At 46.2% G+C, this 17,775-nt stretch overlaps 1 protein-coding gene across 2 annotated transcripts; it reads left to right on the forward strand.

The window, feature by feature from the left end:
* Positions 1-1,545: 1,545 nt before the first annotated feature.
* On the forward strand, positions 1,546-16,991 carry LOC127603359 (melanopsin-A-like). 2 transcript variants are annotated; one of them, XM_052069534.1, is made up of 13 exons: positions 1,546-1,679; positions 6,097-6,203; positions 7,203-7,695; positions 9,418-9,554; positions 10,016-10,149; positions 11,325-11,528; positions 12,334-12,505; positions 12,648-12,809; positions 12,973-13,080; positions 13,388-13,559; positions 13,641-13,745; positions 15,209-15,280; positions 15,903-16,991. In XM_052069534.1, the coding sequence occupies exons 3-13, from the start codon at positions 7,582-7,584 to the stop codon at positions 16,098-16,100; spliced, it is 1,578 nt and encodes a 525-aa protein (XP_051925494.1). In that variant the 5' UTR covers positions 1,546-1,679; positions 6,097-6,203; positions 7,203-7,581; the 3' UTR covers positions 16,101-16,991. The 2 variants fall into 2 exon arrangements, with proteins under 2 accessions (XP_051925494.1, XP_051925495.1); XM_052069535.1 differs by having other exon boundaries at positions 7,575-7,695.
* Positions 16,992-17,775: the final 784 nt, after the last annotated feature.

Consider the following 17,775-nt stretch of genomic DNA (forward strand, 5'->3'; position numbering starts at 1 on the left):
CTAGATGGCAGCAAAACTTCTTGCTGACTTGGTCACTTGATTGTGTTGTCAGCACCGTCATGTCTCCCTTCTTTTACTCCTGGTCATCTAATTAGAGCGAGTTATCATCTCTTCAGTGTCATGACGACGTTGCTAAGCGGGGTGAATGCGTTTGTGTGAAATGTCACCAACACGTAACAAGGCCATTTTATTCATGGGACGTCTTGAGTCATTTGGGGATTACATTCCAGGTTAAGGTGATAGATAATAAATAAATAATAGAAAAAGAAATAGATAATAATGAAATAAAATTGAGAAAAAAAACTAAATCTAAATCTCACAAAATGAACTACAATTAAACTGAAATCCTCATTTGAGTGTTTGAAACAAGAACCCGGCCTTGAAGCAGTTATTTGAAACCCTAACAGGCAGGAACTCAAAACCCTAATGTCAGACACTGATGCTTGTTTAAAAGTCCAAAGCGGTCTTAAAACCCGAACTTGAAATCTCAACCGGCGTTTGAAGCCCTCACTTTAAATACAACCTTCGTCTAACAATAACCAGGGGCGCCTTCCCCAACTTCGAGACTCGAACCTTTGTTTCAAACCGTAACCTGGGCTGCAAACGCCAAGCGTCAGGAATCCACCCTTCATCCGCACATCCCAATTCAAGGTGCGCTCGTGCATCCGTCAGACTTTTTGCACAGCGGCATCGTCAGTATGCTCCCCGCCTCCCTCCCTCCCCTCGTCCGTCTTGCCGTCTCGCTGGCTGGTTCCGTCACGCCGAGAACGGAAGCGCACGTGCGCGGGTCCTCACGTGCGGCGAGGAGGTAGACAGCCGCTCACGCGCTCTAAAAATAGCCAAGCCAGAGGAGGAGACCAGACCGGCATTAAATAGAAACCGCCGGGCTATTTTGAGCTCGGCGTCCCCCTGCTGCAATCTCGGACGTGACTTCCCTTGTTAAAAAAAAAAATCTGACTCCCATTTCCGTCCCCCGTGCGTGTAACTTTTTCTTCTGATGAATGAACGTGAGCATGCGAGGAGACAACTCCGTCACCATAACAACCGTTTCTTGCCTATCTCGTTCCCTTTGAGTTTTCTCATCTCTTCTCCTCTTAATAATCTGCCGTTTTCCCCGCGTATCAACTGGTACACGCCACACGTTTAGAATCACAAGAGAACCCCCCCCCCCACCCCCCATCCCGAAAATGTTTGTCTGGTTGCCTTCAAATGCTGCCCCACGAGCGTCCGATTTTTAATTGGGTGCTACCCGAGCGCAGCTTTTGTCAAATCTCAGTTAGGCGCTACGCCCCGAGTGTACATTTTTACAATACCGCGCCCCGAGTGCGTGGTTTTTTTTTTCCAATTTGCTGCTTTCCGAGTTGGTCTCTTTGTCTATATGAAATCTTGTTCTCCACTTGCCGACCGAGAGATGGATGGCAAAGATTCGAACGCAGGCTTACGCTGTCGGCAAGCAAAAAAAAAAATAAGTCGCTGCAAGACTTCAACGCGAGAGATTATGATCATGAAAGCGTTTGATTCTGGCTGGCTGGCTGGCAGCAGCGGCTGATCGCTAACTTGTTTTTCTCTGGTTCTCCGACGTGTTAGCCGTCCGTCTGACCCGCGATGGTGCTCCCGAGTCTTCCCAAAAGTCTTCTTCTGCAGTGACTGTCCCATCAGAAGAAGTCACCTGAATGGCGGTAAGCCAAAACCTTCAACCCGACGATGTTGCTTCTTCGGCACTCCCGAAACATGAACCCCGGCTGGGAATCTTCATTTCCAACCCGATCTTGATATGGATGATTTTGCGAAACAAAAGCGCCTTCTCAGACATGTTTATCGCTACTAAAAAGCACCCTTGATGAGCATTATGGATTTTACAAGCACATTAGACCCGATGATTTGTTTTATTGGCCGCATTTTGGACAGAGGCTCTCGTCATACTAATAGAGACAAAACCACTCTTGAAACGAGACGGCAGACGTTTGACTTTCAAAGCGGCACGTCGTCATCTGCGTATGAGCTCACGCGCTCGCCGCCCGTACAAACGGCATCCGGAGCGTCCGCGGGACGTACTTGTTGCGTGTGTCACAAGCCGGCCAGGTTGAAGTTGCTAGCGGAACTTTCAAAGGCAGCCATGTGATGTGAAATCAATCGACGGATCTGCTCAGATGATTAGAAACGGCTGTCGGGGGGTCATACAGAAGCAAAGTCAGCTAGGCCTGGAAATAGGACTTGAAGGCCCGGCCCTGACTTGGAGGAGCTCAGAGGGGTTAGGTGAGGCGAGCCCATTTCAAGATTTGAAAACCAACAACAGGATCTTAACTCAAAAAAGGAGCCAGTGAAAGGGATGCCAGACTAGGAGGTCTGTGCTCCCTCTTACAAGTTCCAGTTAAGAGATGAGCAGCAGCATTCTGGAACAACTGGAAAGGCTGAATGGAGGATTGTCTGACTCCAAAGCATAGTGCATAACAGTCGTCCAATAATCAAGGGTTAATATATCACCTTCACCCACTCGCCCTGTCCATCAGCGCTTGGAATGTGTTTGATGAAGAGTGACTGGAGAACTCTGGGAAAAAAAACCTCGCTTGCCTTTGCCTTTGCCTTCTGCGTCTCTTGTTGTGTTTGTTTTGCTTCCCCCTCCGCCCACTCGTCTTTCCTTATTAATCGTATCAAAGATTGAATTAGCATTAGATTTGCATATTATTTTTTTTTTCCCTCTCGCTTGAATCCCCCACCTGCCCCGCCCCGCCCCCTTCCGTCATAAAAGACAACAGCGTTTACAAGCCCAGAGGAAAAGCTTGGGATTGTATAACCTCTGTGTGTGTGTGTGTGTGATGCATACAGTGTACGTTGTTGAAGACAACGTTGTGACTGTAAATTGTGTCTTGAAAGTGCACGCTTGAAATGAAAACCCCCGGCGGTGGCGTGGGCTCTGCTTTTGCCCCTCTGATTTGTTCTGTACATTTGCACAAATGATCCCTTGTAAATCTTTCGCTCCGGCTCGTAATCTGGCTTCTGTTATGCAACGTGTAACAAGGTCAGGCTCAATGTGAACACAAAGGAAGTGCAGTACCTGGAATACACGTCAACCCCAACTTGAATATGACACTTGGGGTGATTTTTAATAAGCTGTGCAAAGGTGGCGTGAAATTTGATGGAAGGACACTGCTTCTTCTATCCGGCCATCACTTGTAAAAGAGGAGCCACAAAACGAGGCAGAATTCATATTGGGTCTTTTTTTTTTTTTGCCCCCGTCCATGTGTGTGTGTGTGTGTGTCGGAGGAGGACAGCAGGTCGGACATGGGATGTCCAGATGGCAGAAAGCGAGAAAAGACTAACGAGGGTTGAGACACGCCACATGAGGAGGCGAGCGGTGGAATCAAGGGGTTAAAGGGATTAGCGCCATCGGAGACGCCGGAATTAATGAATGTTAATATGGGATTGAGTCCATGCCAAGATTAGGCGTGCGTGCGCCATCTGATGACAGCTAATTAAAAAAAAAAAAAAAGTTTTGCCTTCATAAACTGATGGATTGAGCAAGCTAGCGGCTAACTAGTCAACCGACTGACTGACTAAGTGACCAAGCCAACCAATCAAGCACCTCTCACCAGTAAGCACCAACCTTGGCAACTCACTAAGTAACCAACTAACTAAAAAATAATAATAATAATTCCAACTTCCCCAACAAAACATGTACTCCAATTAAAGCAAAAGGGGACTTATGCTAAGTGGCTATGCTAATCAACAGCTGTCAATCAACAGTGGTCATTATTTTCTTTGTAAGGTCCGCCATTGGCGGCTCCCGCATGCCTGCGGAGCAGCAAATGTTGTTAGCCGGAGAAACAAAGACGAGTCGGTAACAAGTAAAGCAGAATGGGGAGGAGGGGGTGGGGGGGGGGGTTGTAAAGTGAAAGAGAGAAGGCAGAGGTGATAATGAGGCAGTGACATCAGTTCCGACGTCTTTTTTTTCCCTTTTGTTTTTGTCACTGAGCAAGCGGCGCAAGGCCGGAGCCGGATTTGTCCGTCCGTCCCCGTCTTCACCTTGTTCACATCAGGCCTGCTCCTTGCCTATCGACCAATCGGCTTTCTCCAGCGACTCGTGTCGCGTCCAGATGTGCTTCGTCTCCTCTTGTCAGTTTACGAATATACTTATGCTTGGTCTTTTTTTTTCTTCTTTCAACTCCTACTCCCCTGTCTCGATTCTTCTGCTCCTTGTAGAATAGGGTGCTGTTTTTCATCATTAGGTGTGCACACATCCCCCCCACAACCCCCCAAAAAACGTTTTTAGTGGGGCTGGATGAGCCAAAGGAAATTTTTAAAACACTTCAATGAGGAATATTGACTATGTGGAACCCCCCCCCCCCCCCTTATAAATCAAAGTCCTTATTTCACTCCGTCATAAGCACAGCTGATTCTCATGTTGACATTGTGCATATTTTGAAGCATCTTTGCCTGATATTCTGCAAACTTCTCCAGGTACTCCGGCCTCCTCTTAAATTCCCCAAAATGAGGATGCTCAGTTCAGTAAAGTGTCAAAATTGTCCTGAGGTGTAAATCTAAGGGATGAGCTGGGATGAGCTCCAGCGCGCCTTCATTAGACCCGAAAAAATCAATCAGCATCCAACAAAAGAAGCGATGATTTCTTTGCAAGCGAGTAAACAACAAGGATGTTAAATAATCCCCCACCCCCACCCCTGCCACCTGACAATTGACCCCACTCTCTAGTGACATGATTTGTATGAAGGACTGGAAGGCGGGCCTGGGTGACATGTCACCTCGCGGTTCACAAGTGTCTTTGCTTGGCTTCACTTCTTGGCAACCTCTCACGCGGCACAAAGCTGCAGGAGAGCTCGCCGAGAATGTCTTTCCGCGTGACCCCCGCTTGTACCCTGCATATCCGAGACATACAGTACCATAAGGACGTTTATATTTCCTGTTACGTCAGCAAATGGCTTGCTCTTGTAACTTCTGCGAAAGAGCACAAGCGTCCACTTGATCGCCGTGTAATTCCTCAATCGGGGCCAGTGAGCGTGATGTACACGGCGTTCAAAAGAAAGGGCGGAAAGAAAATAGATTTCGATACAAACTCCAAACCATAAGGTGGCAGTAGTGTACACTTAAAGTAAACATAGTAGTACTAGTAGTCGTAGAAGGAGTTGCTAAGTGGCGGTTTTGGCGATGACGTAGCCGGGCAGGTGCGCCAAATTCAACATGGAGGCCATTGACGTCTTTGAAGGTAACAAAGATGAGTTTGCTGAAAGAAAAGAAAAGAAATGCTTTTGATTCCGATACAAACGTCGCTAGCACAACGCAGTAACTTTTCCGGCGTCGCCGGAAGACATCACATAGTTGCACCGTGATTGGCTTGTCTCACGTCGTCTTTGAAATCTTTGTGGGGAATGTCCCCGTTTGCCCGAGTGCCGTCGGGCCCAGGGCAGAAAGCGTACCGCTTTGGTCAACTTGACTGTAAACGAAAGGGACGTGGCAGTCAGCTGAGTCGCCGCTTCGGGCCGTTGCCGCCGCTATCCTAAATTTTTCTCCCTTGTGTTCACATGTGATGACATGAATGGCCAATTGACAAGCGCCGCACCTCCTGGACTCGTCCAATCCAAAAGTGGAGCGCTTACAATTTGTTCCATCCATAAAAAAAAGCACAGTAAAGATTTGTTTTGTATTTATTCTTTAAAAAAACACAAAAAACAAACAAACGGATAAAAAGACAGACAATTTGACTGTTTTTTTTGAACGGTGGGTATTAAAGAACCTAATTTGGGGATTGTTTTGTGCCCCGACTCCCAAAAAACCCCCCAAAACTAAATGTACCCAAGTAGTAGTCTGTAACTCATGCCATATGCGCCCCCATTCAACCCCCAGCAGCTTCCTTTGTACCGACGTGCTCTGCGTCTCACCTTCCGATTTCAAATCTGGCCATTTAAGGCGACCTATTGGACCACATCGGGAGACGTGCTGTTGTCACAAAGGCTGTTCTTGTTTCCAACAGACGTGATCCTCTTAAATGAATGCCAATCGCCTCTCGGCATCATGGGAGAGCAAACTTGTGTCCCAAAATGTGTTGCTCAGATTTATGTATTTGTTTTGTTTGTTTGTTTCAAGGTGCCATGAGTGATTGAAGGTGTTCCTCAGGGTGGTGGCTGGGAGGCAGATGGATGCGAAGGCCACGCAAAGGTCAAGGGGCCGCAAAAGATTCCGGATGTATTCCTGTGAGTGATGCCAGCACCCCCCCCCTCCTCCCGCCTACAGTCTATAGTCCCAATTTCTTTGTCGTAGCGTCCGAGAGGCGCTCTGCCGGGCACGCTCTGAGAGTTAGCGCGCATTACGAAGAATTAGTCTGTATTTGGGCGCATTAGCCCTGCGTTATTGGTGTAAATTGAACACGCAGGCACGCGGATTTTAGCACAGTTAACCAGCAAAACAGGTTTTAGATTCGCTTTTTTTGTTGTTGTTGTAAAAATGCCTTTAAAATAATGAATTCTATTTTCCAATTCATTTTTGTACTTTCATGTCATTAATGTATTTAACTTTTATTTGTATTTTTTCATAAATATACAGTTATTAAATAGTTATTTGTGTACTTATAATAATAATAATAATAACAACAGATTTTTCCCATTTCTGAGAACGCGTCTGATGGAATGCGTCGTTGCGTAAGCAGTGAAGTGGATGTCAGGGTCGGGGCGGGGGGTTAAGTTGTCATTTGTGGGTGAGAATCCCGATTGATGGTGGAGGTCAGATGCGATAAAAGGCCGACCGGCGATGAAGCGCAGATCCCATTGGGTCCGTGGTTCCGATTGCTCTCATCCCTGTGGGGTTTTTTGACACCGTGCCATTAGTTCCAATTTATCTTCCAGCTGCCGGCAGCTTAAATGTCATCTCAGATCTGCCGAGTGCAAGCGCCTTGGCGGCGTAAACTGCCAAGATGTGAAGACAAAAAGAGACATGTTGCATTATGGGAAAGAATGCACCCACCGGCCACTTCATTAGGCACACCGGCACCGACTCATGGCAAGCGGCAATCAAGTCGTGCCGGCCCGTTGGCATACGTTGCGTTAATTAGGCTTTGCTGGATTTTTTTAAAACGGAGCACTCAGCTCAGTTGTATTTAGACTATTAACAATTATTAATTTTTTCTCTTAATCCTGTATTGTATTTTAATGTGTGCTCGTGTGTGTGTGTGTTTGCGCGTGTGTGATGTATCGCAGCTGAGATCACCGTTAAAGATGAAAAGCTGGAAAGCGGTGTTAAAAAAAACAACAACAGCAGACCTACTGACACATTGCTGAGAAATACGTGAATGTGGGATTTGAATGCCGCACAGTGAGAGAGGAAAAAAAAAAAAAAGAGCGCGCGAGACGCACAACTCCATCTTCTCCCCACACCCTCTCAGCCCCCCACCCTCCCCGCAACGCTCCCAGCATCAACCCATGCAGTCACACTTTGGACTCCACTGCTGCGCGCTCACTATGAATGCGTCGCGCTTGCTTCGCCCTCCTCTCAGCTGAGACTTTTACGGACATGCAGCGTGTGAGTGAGTGAGTGTGTGTGGGTGTGGGTGTGGGTGTGTGAGCGCAGCGCGGAGGAATGGACTCCCGGCTGCTGACCAGACCCGGCATGACCACGGCAGAGCCCGCGTGGAACGTGAGCTCCATCGGTCCGCTGCACCGGATGCTGGAGCTGGTCCCGCTCACCACAGCCGTGAGTAAAGCAGTCACACACGGGGGATGGCGAGGGACAGAATCAAAAAATGTTTTTTCATTCATAAATTCATACGAGCAAGTAAGTGCGACTGAATGAATGAATGAATGAATGCATTCATGCATGCATGAATGACAAAATCCCTCCAATCCTCCCCTGCCATCATTCACAAGCATCCTGAATGGACGCAATGACTTGTTTCTCTTGTAGTGGTGCGAGGTGGTCTTAAAGTGAAGCAAAAGCAGCTGTGGTGGGTGTTGGCATGAGACAAACCCCCCCCCCCAAAAACCCTCAGGATTTCAGTCTGCCAGGACGTATTTTATGTCCCCCAGCATCGCAGTGAGCTCAAATCAGTTTGTTTATGTGCTGCTGTGGCACCAAAAAGCTGACGAGAAAGTGCATTCAAGAAGCAGCGGCGGCAGGGTGGATGTTTTGCTTTTTGACTCCTACAAGCATCAGATCCCCCCCCCGCCTTTCCCAACTCTGAGCCCCCTCCCCATCGCCTCATCCTCCTCCTCACTCTGGAGGAAAGTCCTCTTTTTTTTTTTTTGTCAGGAAGCAAGCTGCTCTGCATAATCGACTCACTGTCGTGGTGGAAAGTTGGGATGGAGAAGTGGGGAGGGTACGAGGGGGGGGGGGGCACCATCACATGGGGTTCTCCCCGCACTTTTCATTTCAAGAGAACATGAGTCACACCTGTGTTATCGAAAGGGAACCAGTGCCAGACCCGGACCGATATTTCCAGACATTTATGACATTGTGTGTCAATTCAAAGGTTCACTGGCCTTGTAATTTGGAATTAAATCACATTTTTTCATTGAATTAAAAATATGTGTATGTATTGTTACCAAAAGTCCTATTAGTTAGCCGCCCCCCCCCTACTATAAATTGTTAAGTAGCGCATCGCAGCTTTTAAAGCGGCTACTTTGCGTGCCTTGATTTACGTCCGTTTATGGCCACCATACCTTCCCCTGGGAGTATTCCGCCTGTTTTAGTGCCTTTTAATGATGCTAAAATTACAGAATCATTGATGACGTTTTGGGTGAAACTCACCACGAGGTAAAGGGGGGGGGAAGGTCTGAGATCACCATGTCTTATGATTTATGATGTTCATGTTTGAGTGCCTCGGGGATATCCCAGTTGTATTGTTGGGCATTGACTGCCTGTTATCACTGCGCGCAAATGTGGTTTGCGGGCCTTCAAGATCAAAGATCAATATCCAGATCCCTGTTGGTCATTTGAGCCATGTCCAGTTGCCCTTCCCAAACTAACACCACATCAAGATTTGGGGGTGGCGTAGGTCTGTTTGTTCAAGTGTTGTCATGATTGGGTGACTCTGATTGGAGAAAAAAAAAACCCAAATATAAAAAAAAATGCTTTGCCATGGCAACACGTTAGGCGAGTCCTTCGCCATCATTACGACTTCCTTTTTCGCATTTGGCGTTACGCTCCATTTTGTATTATCGGCGCTAATGAAATTGGGCCAGTGATTGTGCGCTTTTTTTTATGAGGGACACTGTCCTGGAAAAGTGGATTCCGTTGCCATTACCTTGGGCCGCATCATTTTTAAAAATGTTTATGTTATTATTTTAACAAGCGAGTCGCTTTTATTTGATTCAATTGACGTGTTTATTTGATTGAGTTCACTCTAGCCCCCTGTTGGATTGGAATCTGGAATTCTGTCGTCATAAAGCCACTTTTTGTTGTCGTCGTTGTTGCCAGGGCGCCGTGGCTCCAAGCCACCTGTTTCCAACGGTGGACGTCCCGGACCACGCGCACTACACCATCGGGGTGGTCATCCTGTTTGTGGGCATCACAGGCATTCTGGGCAACTTTCTGGTCATATACGCTTTCTGCAGGTGCAGACCTTCCTTTTTTTTTTTTTTGATTTACAAAGAATTACAACAGTGCATATACTGTATGCATTTGAGGTTGGATTTGTTTGTGTAAATTGATTTTTGGGGGGGGGGGTCGACTTATTTATATATTTATTTTTTGCACTTTGCTTTTACAGGCAATTTATTTTCATTATGAAAATAAATATATTTATTTTTAAAAAATTATTTTATTTTAAAATAAAATATAATAATAATATATAATAATAAATTTATTTATAAGTTTTATTAAAATGTATTTAAATTTTATTTACTTGTGGTTTTATTTTTGCTGTCTCACCTAGTTTTTTGCACCTTATTTTTTTGTTTTGTTTTTTTATTGTATTTATGTCAGTATATATTTATTTTTACTTTTATTTGATTTTTTTTTTTTTTTTTTAGTATTTATGGTATTTTATTTTGACAAAGTCCTAATCTACCCGCAGAAGCCGAAGCCTGCGGACGCCGTCCAACATCTTCATCATCAACTTGGCCGTTACCGACTTCTTCATGTGTCTGACTCAGGCGCCCGTCTTCTTCGTCACCAGCATGCACAAGAGGTGGATCTTCGGCAAGAGAGGTAGCCTCGTCGTCAATCGCCAAGTCACATGCGCGCCGGCGTTGTTTTGCTCGCCGCCTTATCGAGCGTGAATCGCCGTTAACATTCCGGCGGCGTCGCGCGCGCCGCCGTCATCGCTTACTCCTGGCAAAGCGGCTGAAGGACGTCTCTTCCTGCCTGATTCCATCACCCGGCGTGTTGAAAAATGTGTGTGTGTGTGTTTGTCCCAGCGGGAATGTAGAACGAGAGGATCCGCTGATCAAACGGTGATAGTCGTCAGAGAGCCTGTTTTCCTTCAGGAGTTGTCCTGACCTTCATGAAAAGGGCCGATCATCGCCACCACCTCACCGATGTCGATGGGGGGGGGGATCATTTTTTTTTTTAGTCAAGAAAAGAAAACGGCTTGAAAAGAAAGCAGTACATTCCCTCGCCCACCCAAAGACCCAAGATGCTTAAAGAGATTAAAAAAAAAACCCACCAACAACTCCCCTTCGTCTTCTCAATCCTTTTTTCTGTTCTTTTCATCCTGTTAATTATGGATTGACAACACACAGGTACAAGCGGGGGCCTGGAGATACAAATGAAGTCAGTTCCACGACTACATAATCCGTTTTGCTCGGTGTCATTGGCGGGTGCTGTTGTTTTTCGGGATGAATTTGATCTCCTTTTTTTTTGTGTGTGTGTGTGTGTCGCTGTTGTCCACTTTGCTGCCACTCTCCAACTTCTCCCCGTGCATGTGTGTCTGTTGTGAGCAAGCGTGCGAGTGCCCGTGAGCGAGTGCGTTTGTGCAGGAGAGTGACTGCCAACATGTTTGATGCTTTGCTTTTGAAATAAATATGCTAGGCCTGAGGATACGGTAGCTGATTAGCCCGTTATTGGCTGATTTTGTCCAAACGTGTGTGTGTGTGTGTGTGTGTGTGTGTGAGGGTCATCCATTAGAAGCATGTCAGGCGTCTTCATGCATAATGGATCGACTTGATCAAGTCAATCAGGAGGTATTTTTGCAGTCCTGCAACGGCTGAATGACAACGTACGCATTGCATTTATTACAGCGGGGAAAAGTCAATATTTGAATTTCGGACGGCAGCATCACATTTGTGTTCCGCCGCCTGCGATGTTTTCGACGCTGTGGGGAAAAAGTATATACAGTATGTATTTTTTGCTCACTTCCGTTTCCCTTGTTTGTCATGGCGCAGGCTGCGAGTTGTACGCCTTCTGCGGCGCCCTCTTTGGCATCTGCAGCATGATGACGCTGATGGTGATCGCGGTGGATCGCTACGTGGTGATCACGCGGCCCTTGGCCTCGCTGGGGGCCATGTCTCGCAGGAAAGCGCTGAGCATCGTGGCGGTCGCCTGGCTGTACTCCATGGGCTGGAGCTTGCCGCCCTTCTTCGGCTGGAGTGAGTGCAAACTTTTGTTTGTGTGTGCCGACGTGCACGCGTGCGTGCGTGCGTCTCCGATGTGCCAGCCTCCTTTAGCGTATGTCAACACGTCAGTCACAAGTGCAAAAGCAATTAGGTGATATCGCGCCCAGAGGGTTTACCTTACTTCACACCGCTGCTGTCTTGTTTTTTTTTTTCCCCCCGGGAGCTGCTTTACTCTACAGCCTGTCCAACACGCACACTTACACACACACACGAGTGAGGGATAATTGCTGGTTTTTGTCTTTGGCCCTCCACATTTTCTCTACAGATGGCACTTGGATGCAAGCACAATAAAACGAATGTTTATTAATGCTCGGAAACACGGTGGAAAATTCCCTTAATTGCTGGTAATGGACACACTCGCGCAGGTGGCTGAGTTTTGAGAGGTGCTGAGCAAAAATAAAAGAAAAATAAACCAAAAAAAATGTGTTTATTTTGGCCGAGGTTCCACAGAGGTAGAAAAAGTGCTAGTCTACAGACAGGACAATGAGGGGACCGCAGACAAATATGAATTTTAGTCACTGCTGTCTCTAAATATGATGAATTAAAAAAAAATAGTCCAAAAAAAAAAAAAGTTCAATCGGAACATGGTAACTTCCTGTGTTATTTTGCGATCATCCAGACAGAAAGTCAGAGGACCAAGGACAGAGCTGTGGGGAATGTCAAACATGAATTTTGTCACAGAACTGTATCAAAATGAACGTTGGCAACTCCCTCACCGTCGCAAACACCCTCAACACACTTCATGTGTCGTATGGATAATATGTACTGTACGTTCCAGGTGCTTACGTTCCGGAGGGTCTCATGACGTCGTGTTCGTGGGACTACATGACGTTCACGCCGGCCGTGCGCTCCTATACCATGCTGCTTTTCACCTTCGTCTTCTTCATCCCGCTGATCGTCATCGTCTTCTGCTATTGCTGCATTTTCAGGGCCATCCGACACACCACCCGGTCGGTATAACTCAGTCACTGAGAAACGGTAGTAGGAAGTAAGAAAGTGCAAGTACTGTACTTAATCGTACTTAATCGCATGAGTACTTTAACCAGCTCTGCTGCTAAAGCTAAAATGCTAAACGCCGATGATGCCGGGCAGGGCCTTCGAAAAGATCCACTGTGAGGGCACCAGGGAGTCGGCCAAGAGGTTCCACAAGATGAAGAGCGAGTGGAAGATGGCCAAAATCGCATTGATTGTTATCCTGCTGTTCATCATCTCCTGGGCCCCCTACTCTTGCGCCGCGCTCACCGCTTTCGCCGGGTAGGTGTGAGCGTCACACAGCAACACAGCGCGTCACTGTCTTAGGAGTATTTTTTTTTTCCAATCATTGAATGAAATAATGACATTTTTTTGTGGTCTCAACTGATGACCTTTTCATTTTCTCTTTTTATCCTTCGTCTCCTGAATGTGTTTTTCGATTTAGGTATGCAGACCTGCTGACCCCGTACATGAATTCTGTCCCGGCAGTGATCGCCAAAGCGTCGGCCATCCACAACCCCATCATTTACGCAATCACTCACCCCAAGTACAGGTAGGGCGAACACCGAGGGGATGCATGTACAACCAAATTTGTCTAATTTCGTATTTTTATTATAAAATGAACCCCACAGCTGTCGCTTTGTGTAAGCGTAAAAAGCTGGATGGGAGCGGATTAAGACATTCAATCTTAAACACGGCTGAGCCTGAAATACTTTTCTTCTTTGAATTTTTGTGACAAACATAATAGCGTGCCACCCTCTAGTGGCCGGCAGTGGAAATAAACATGAGGGAGAATTGAATGCAAACAATTCTAGATGTCGAGAATATTTCCCGGCATGACTCGACGTGGATGTGGGTAGGTCTGCAATCAGCCGCTACGTGCCCTACCTGGGTGCGCTGCTGTGTGTGCGCGTGCACGACCGCTTCAGCAGCAGCAGCTTCCAGTCCACCCGCCGCTCCACCCTCACCAGCCAGTCGGAGAGCAATCGCCACTGCAAGCCTGCCCAATCTTCCCAGTCGGACAGCGAATCGGTGAGTGCCGCTGGCGTGTCTTTATGGGATGTCCGTGTTGTACCCCGTCGGGCCTCGTTGACCATCGCGTTTCCCCTTTAGGCCCGCTTCTCCGACATGGACGACGACACTTCCCTCCGAGCGCCTGTGAACCATCAGGCGCCCTGTGATGTCAGACATCCGCGACGTTCCAGCCAGAGGTTAAAGGTAAAGCGGTTGGAAGCAATGTTAAAATTGGTTGTGGACATGCGAGTCTCCTCGTTCGCCTCCAAAAAGTCTTTTGTCTGCAGTCGCCGCATCAATAAACACAAGAGAAGCTCTTTCATCGGCAGCTTTACTTACCGACTGAATTGGGATGTCTTTCGGGCAACTTTATTAGCTCCAGTTCTGCCAAATGCAATTTGGATGGTGCTTTCCAGTGCAGATGGACAATGACCCAAAGCATACCGCCAAAGCAGAGTCTTAGAGGGCAAAGAGGTGGCAATGTTTTGTCGTGACCGAGTCAATCACCTGACCTGAATCCAATTGATGCCTTGCATTCCATTTGCTGAACGGCGGCAATTGATGGGGAAAACGCTCCAGGCAACAACAAGCAAGTCTCCGAATGGCAAAATTGTGATGCGCTGTTGGGTGTGGCCGAACGAATTAAAAAAAAAAAAAAAAAAGTCATCACATCGGTTGGCCTGACTAAAAATGGAAAAGACCTGCTGACTCGAGACAGAAAGTTCTTGTGATCAAGTCGGTCACATGGCTTTGGGTCTCCATCACATGTTTGAATGGGTGCTGCGCCACGGCGCCACTTTGCACGTTGCCTTCGGCGCCATACAGTAAAAAGATGCAGCATATATAAAACAAAAGAAAAACTTGGGGGGGGGGGGGGGGGGGGTTCAATTTTCTCACAGTTTTGAAAAAGAACATTTAAAATCCCTCATTTCGCGTTCTTGAAGTATTTCGCGACAATTTTGCTTCTTTGACTCGCATTCAGGCATCTTTGTCGTGGGGGTGGAGGGGGGGGTCGACCTTAAACAGCTGCCTTGTCATTTCGCTTATTTCCGATGCTTTGTAATCGGCAACCTGTCACATGCTGCTTTCTTTCAATGTGGGACACGTGGGAGCATTTCCGTCTCTTCACGTAATCATCTTAGTACAGCCAAACCAGGCGCGTACGCACAGTGGCAAGTTTCCCTGAGACCTCCATTACAGCGGGTCCAAAGAGTAATCCAGTAATCTGAGACTTTCAGACTTAATCCACAACTCTCATTACATCCCACCCCCTCAACTCACTTATCAGACCAAGAAAACAGGCGACGGTTGATAATGTTTTCTGTTTGACCTCTGACCCCTGACCCCCATCTCGTATTCTACCATCTGTAATATTCGAGAGCATCCGTAATCTTTGATTTTCATGTGATGATCGCGCCTCGCCACTGAGTTACAGGCACTAATTTGGCAGCCCAATCTTCTCTATTTAGTTCATTATAGTTCAGTCAAACACAATTTGCAAATGTTTTTGAAAATATATACTTTTAACTATCATTTTAGATTTTTTTTTTCAAAATGATGACGTGACAGTCCAAAAGTTTGTTCATTTTTATTTCTTTTCATGACAAAAGTGCTGTCACTTTTTTCCTATTGCTATGTAACCCTCCCGCACGTTTTCCTGTGCGCAGTGTGAGACGGAAGCCGAGGACATCTCCATGTCGGACCTTGGCCTCCTGGCAAAGAGTCGCCTCCCCGCAAGTGTAAGCTTTTTCCTGACCTTTGGTGTCATTTTAAGTTTGCCAATCAGAAAAGGGTGTGATGATTACATTTATGAAACCTTCAACTTGAAAAGGGAAGCATTGTGAGCACTACATTTTTAAAAACGCTGATGAAATAAAAATAAAAAGCCTTCAGCAGGCGGCAACTGACCCCCGGGCCAAATTTTGGACCCCCTGCATTTAGCCGCCGCTGTTTTTCTTCCCACATTTAAGCGACTTTGACCTTTCCAATGAATGAAATCCCAAATAATCCAATCAAAAGCACGCTGACTCCTCAAATAGAAAGGAGCGACTTTGATTGATGTAAAAAGGGGCTTTTTTGTTAATCACAATCTCTCAAAACTGGTGGGCTATTTTTTTTAGAACAGACCCGTGGGCTACTCATGTTGTCACTTGGGCCTAACAAATATCTGCTGGCACAGGCGCACTTTAATCAACAGTGTCCAAAAGGCATTTGTGAAAGTACGCTGGAGCTTGCACTTTGTGTGCAACTGCTCACCCCGCCCCTCAACAAAACTAAACAACAACAACAACAACAAATTAAATAATTTTTAAAAGTCTTTTTTGCATTTCATAATGAAAAATATCTCATTGCTTTTCCCAGCTGTCTCGAGCAGCGGACGAGTTTGGTCCGCAGCTCATCTGCAAGCCGACGGCCGCCAGTATCGTCACGTCCATATCCAGCCCTTCCATACTACACAGCCCGCCCGGTTTCCATGGCAACCACAGCAAAAGCTTCAGCCCCGTCGCCAAGGCGTCACTGGACATCGCACGGCTGGACGCGCCCTCGGCAACAGCGTGAGCGCCATCGGACGGACAGACACGTGTGTAAATGTGGATTTTTTTTTTTCTCCCACCAAATAGCAGCATACGATCTGCTAAAAAAATGCTAATTTAAAGCTCCAGCACGCACTGTTGCCCAGTCATGAATCATCCGGTATGTACTGAATGTCTTGGGCATACAAATGCCGTTTTTTTTTTTTTTTTTTTATCGACGACATAAGTAGGGTCCAACTGATTTAACCGGCTGATCTTAGCACTTTTAAAATCGGCGAAAATCTGCCAATTTATTTATTTTACCTTCTTGCTGATTGTTGTTGTTGTTTTTTTTTTACACATTAATATATTGCAACATAAGAAAAAGATGACATTGAAATATTGCTCCCCCCAAAAATTGTCCAATTTTTGGGAGGTTCCGGAACAAGCACACGGTGCACACTGTTCCTCTCCTGTGATTGGTGTGCGAAAAATTGCATCGGGCGTTCGTGATAATCGCCGGCTGGCACATAAGTAAACAGAACAACTAAAAATAATCCAATCCAAAAAATGCAAAAATAAATCGACGGGCGCATGGACATGCGCGAAGAACGTGTCCTACAGAGGAATACAATTGCGCCTGTGAGTCACGATCTCTGCCACATAAGCACAATATTCTGATGAAATGACTATTAGAGAATTATTAAATACAGAACACATGTATGTACACACACACACACACACAACACGCGTTCTGTTCTGAATGTATAGACAATTGGGGACATTAACTGTAAATATGATATGACGAATCATAGCAAGTGTACATTGCGCACCCCCAAAGTCCCGTTTTGTTTCTTCTTTGTCCAAAGATGTTGTCTCCGATGGTTGTTTGTATTTATTTTTCTAAATAAATTTGTTGCTACGTTGTGTAAGATAATGTGGCGGGTACAAGAGAGTTGCGTTGAGTGAGATGGTGTTTTGCGTCGCTATGTTGCGAGTGTCTGCAAGACGCGACAGAACACTTTCTCTTTCATCGGGAACTGCTTCAAACAAAGTGTATGCAAGAAAAGTCGTTAAGATTGCATGACTGCGTCTGATGTGTTGTGTTGTATTATTTTGTCATTTTATGTTAACTGTTCTGTTGATGGCGGCGCGGGTACCCGCAGCGGCTCCTCTCTCTCTCTCTCTCTCTCTCTCTCTCTTTCTCCTGCGGTTGAGAGGAAAGAAATGTCATCTGTGCTGAGCACATTTGACAATAACGTTGACAATGATAAAATGAAACATTGAGACAAACGACCACGACGACGATGACGACGGCTTCTTCCCCCGCTGGACTTGAGACAAGTCTGTCAGTGTAACTGTGGCGCCCTCTACAGGTAAGAGATTACACGTCAGAGCACTAAACACTTATCTTAAAAGTTTTTTTCAGAATTGCTGATGCATTGAATCCGTTATTCAATGTTCGTAGGACAACAGATATAACTGCTCATTTTAACCCATTCAGTACCAACCAATTCTAGACCAAGTCTGAAAAGACGTGTAAAAACGTCTTTGGGAGTGAATGAGTTAATAAGATTCGACTCTTTGTTTTTATTTGTGGTTTCATACTGCATAATGCCCTAAAGTCCCATATAAAAAAAAACCACACATGCGCCCACAAAAATATATAATTGTAAATATAGGCTGCGATAATGCAACGTGTCACCACCTTGATCCTCCAG

This window comes from Hippocampus zosterae, chromosome 7, assembly GCF_025434085.1.
Source record: "Hippocampus zosterae strain Florida chromosome 7, ASM2543408v3, whole genome shotgun sequence".
Classification (NCBI taxonomy): Eukaryota; Metazoa; Chordata; class Actinopteri; order Syngnathiformes; family Syngnathidae; genus Hippocampus; species Hippocampus zosterae.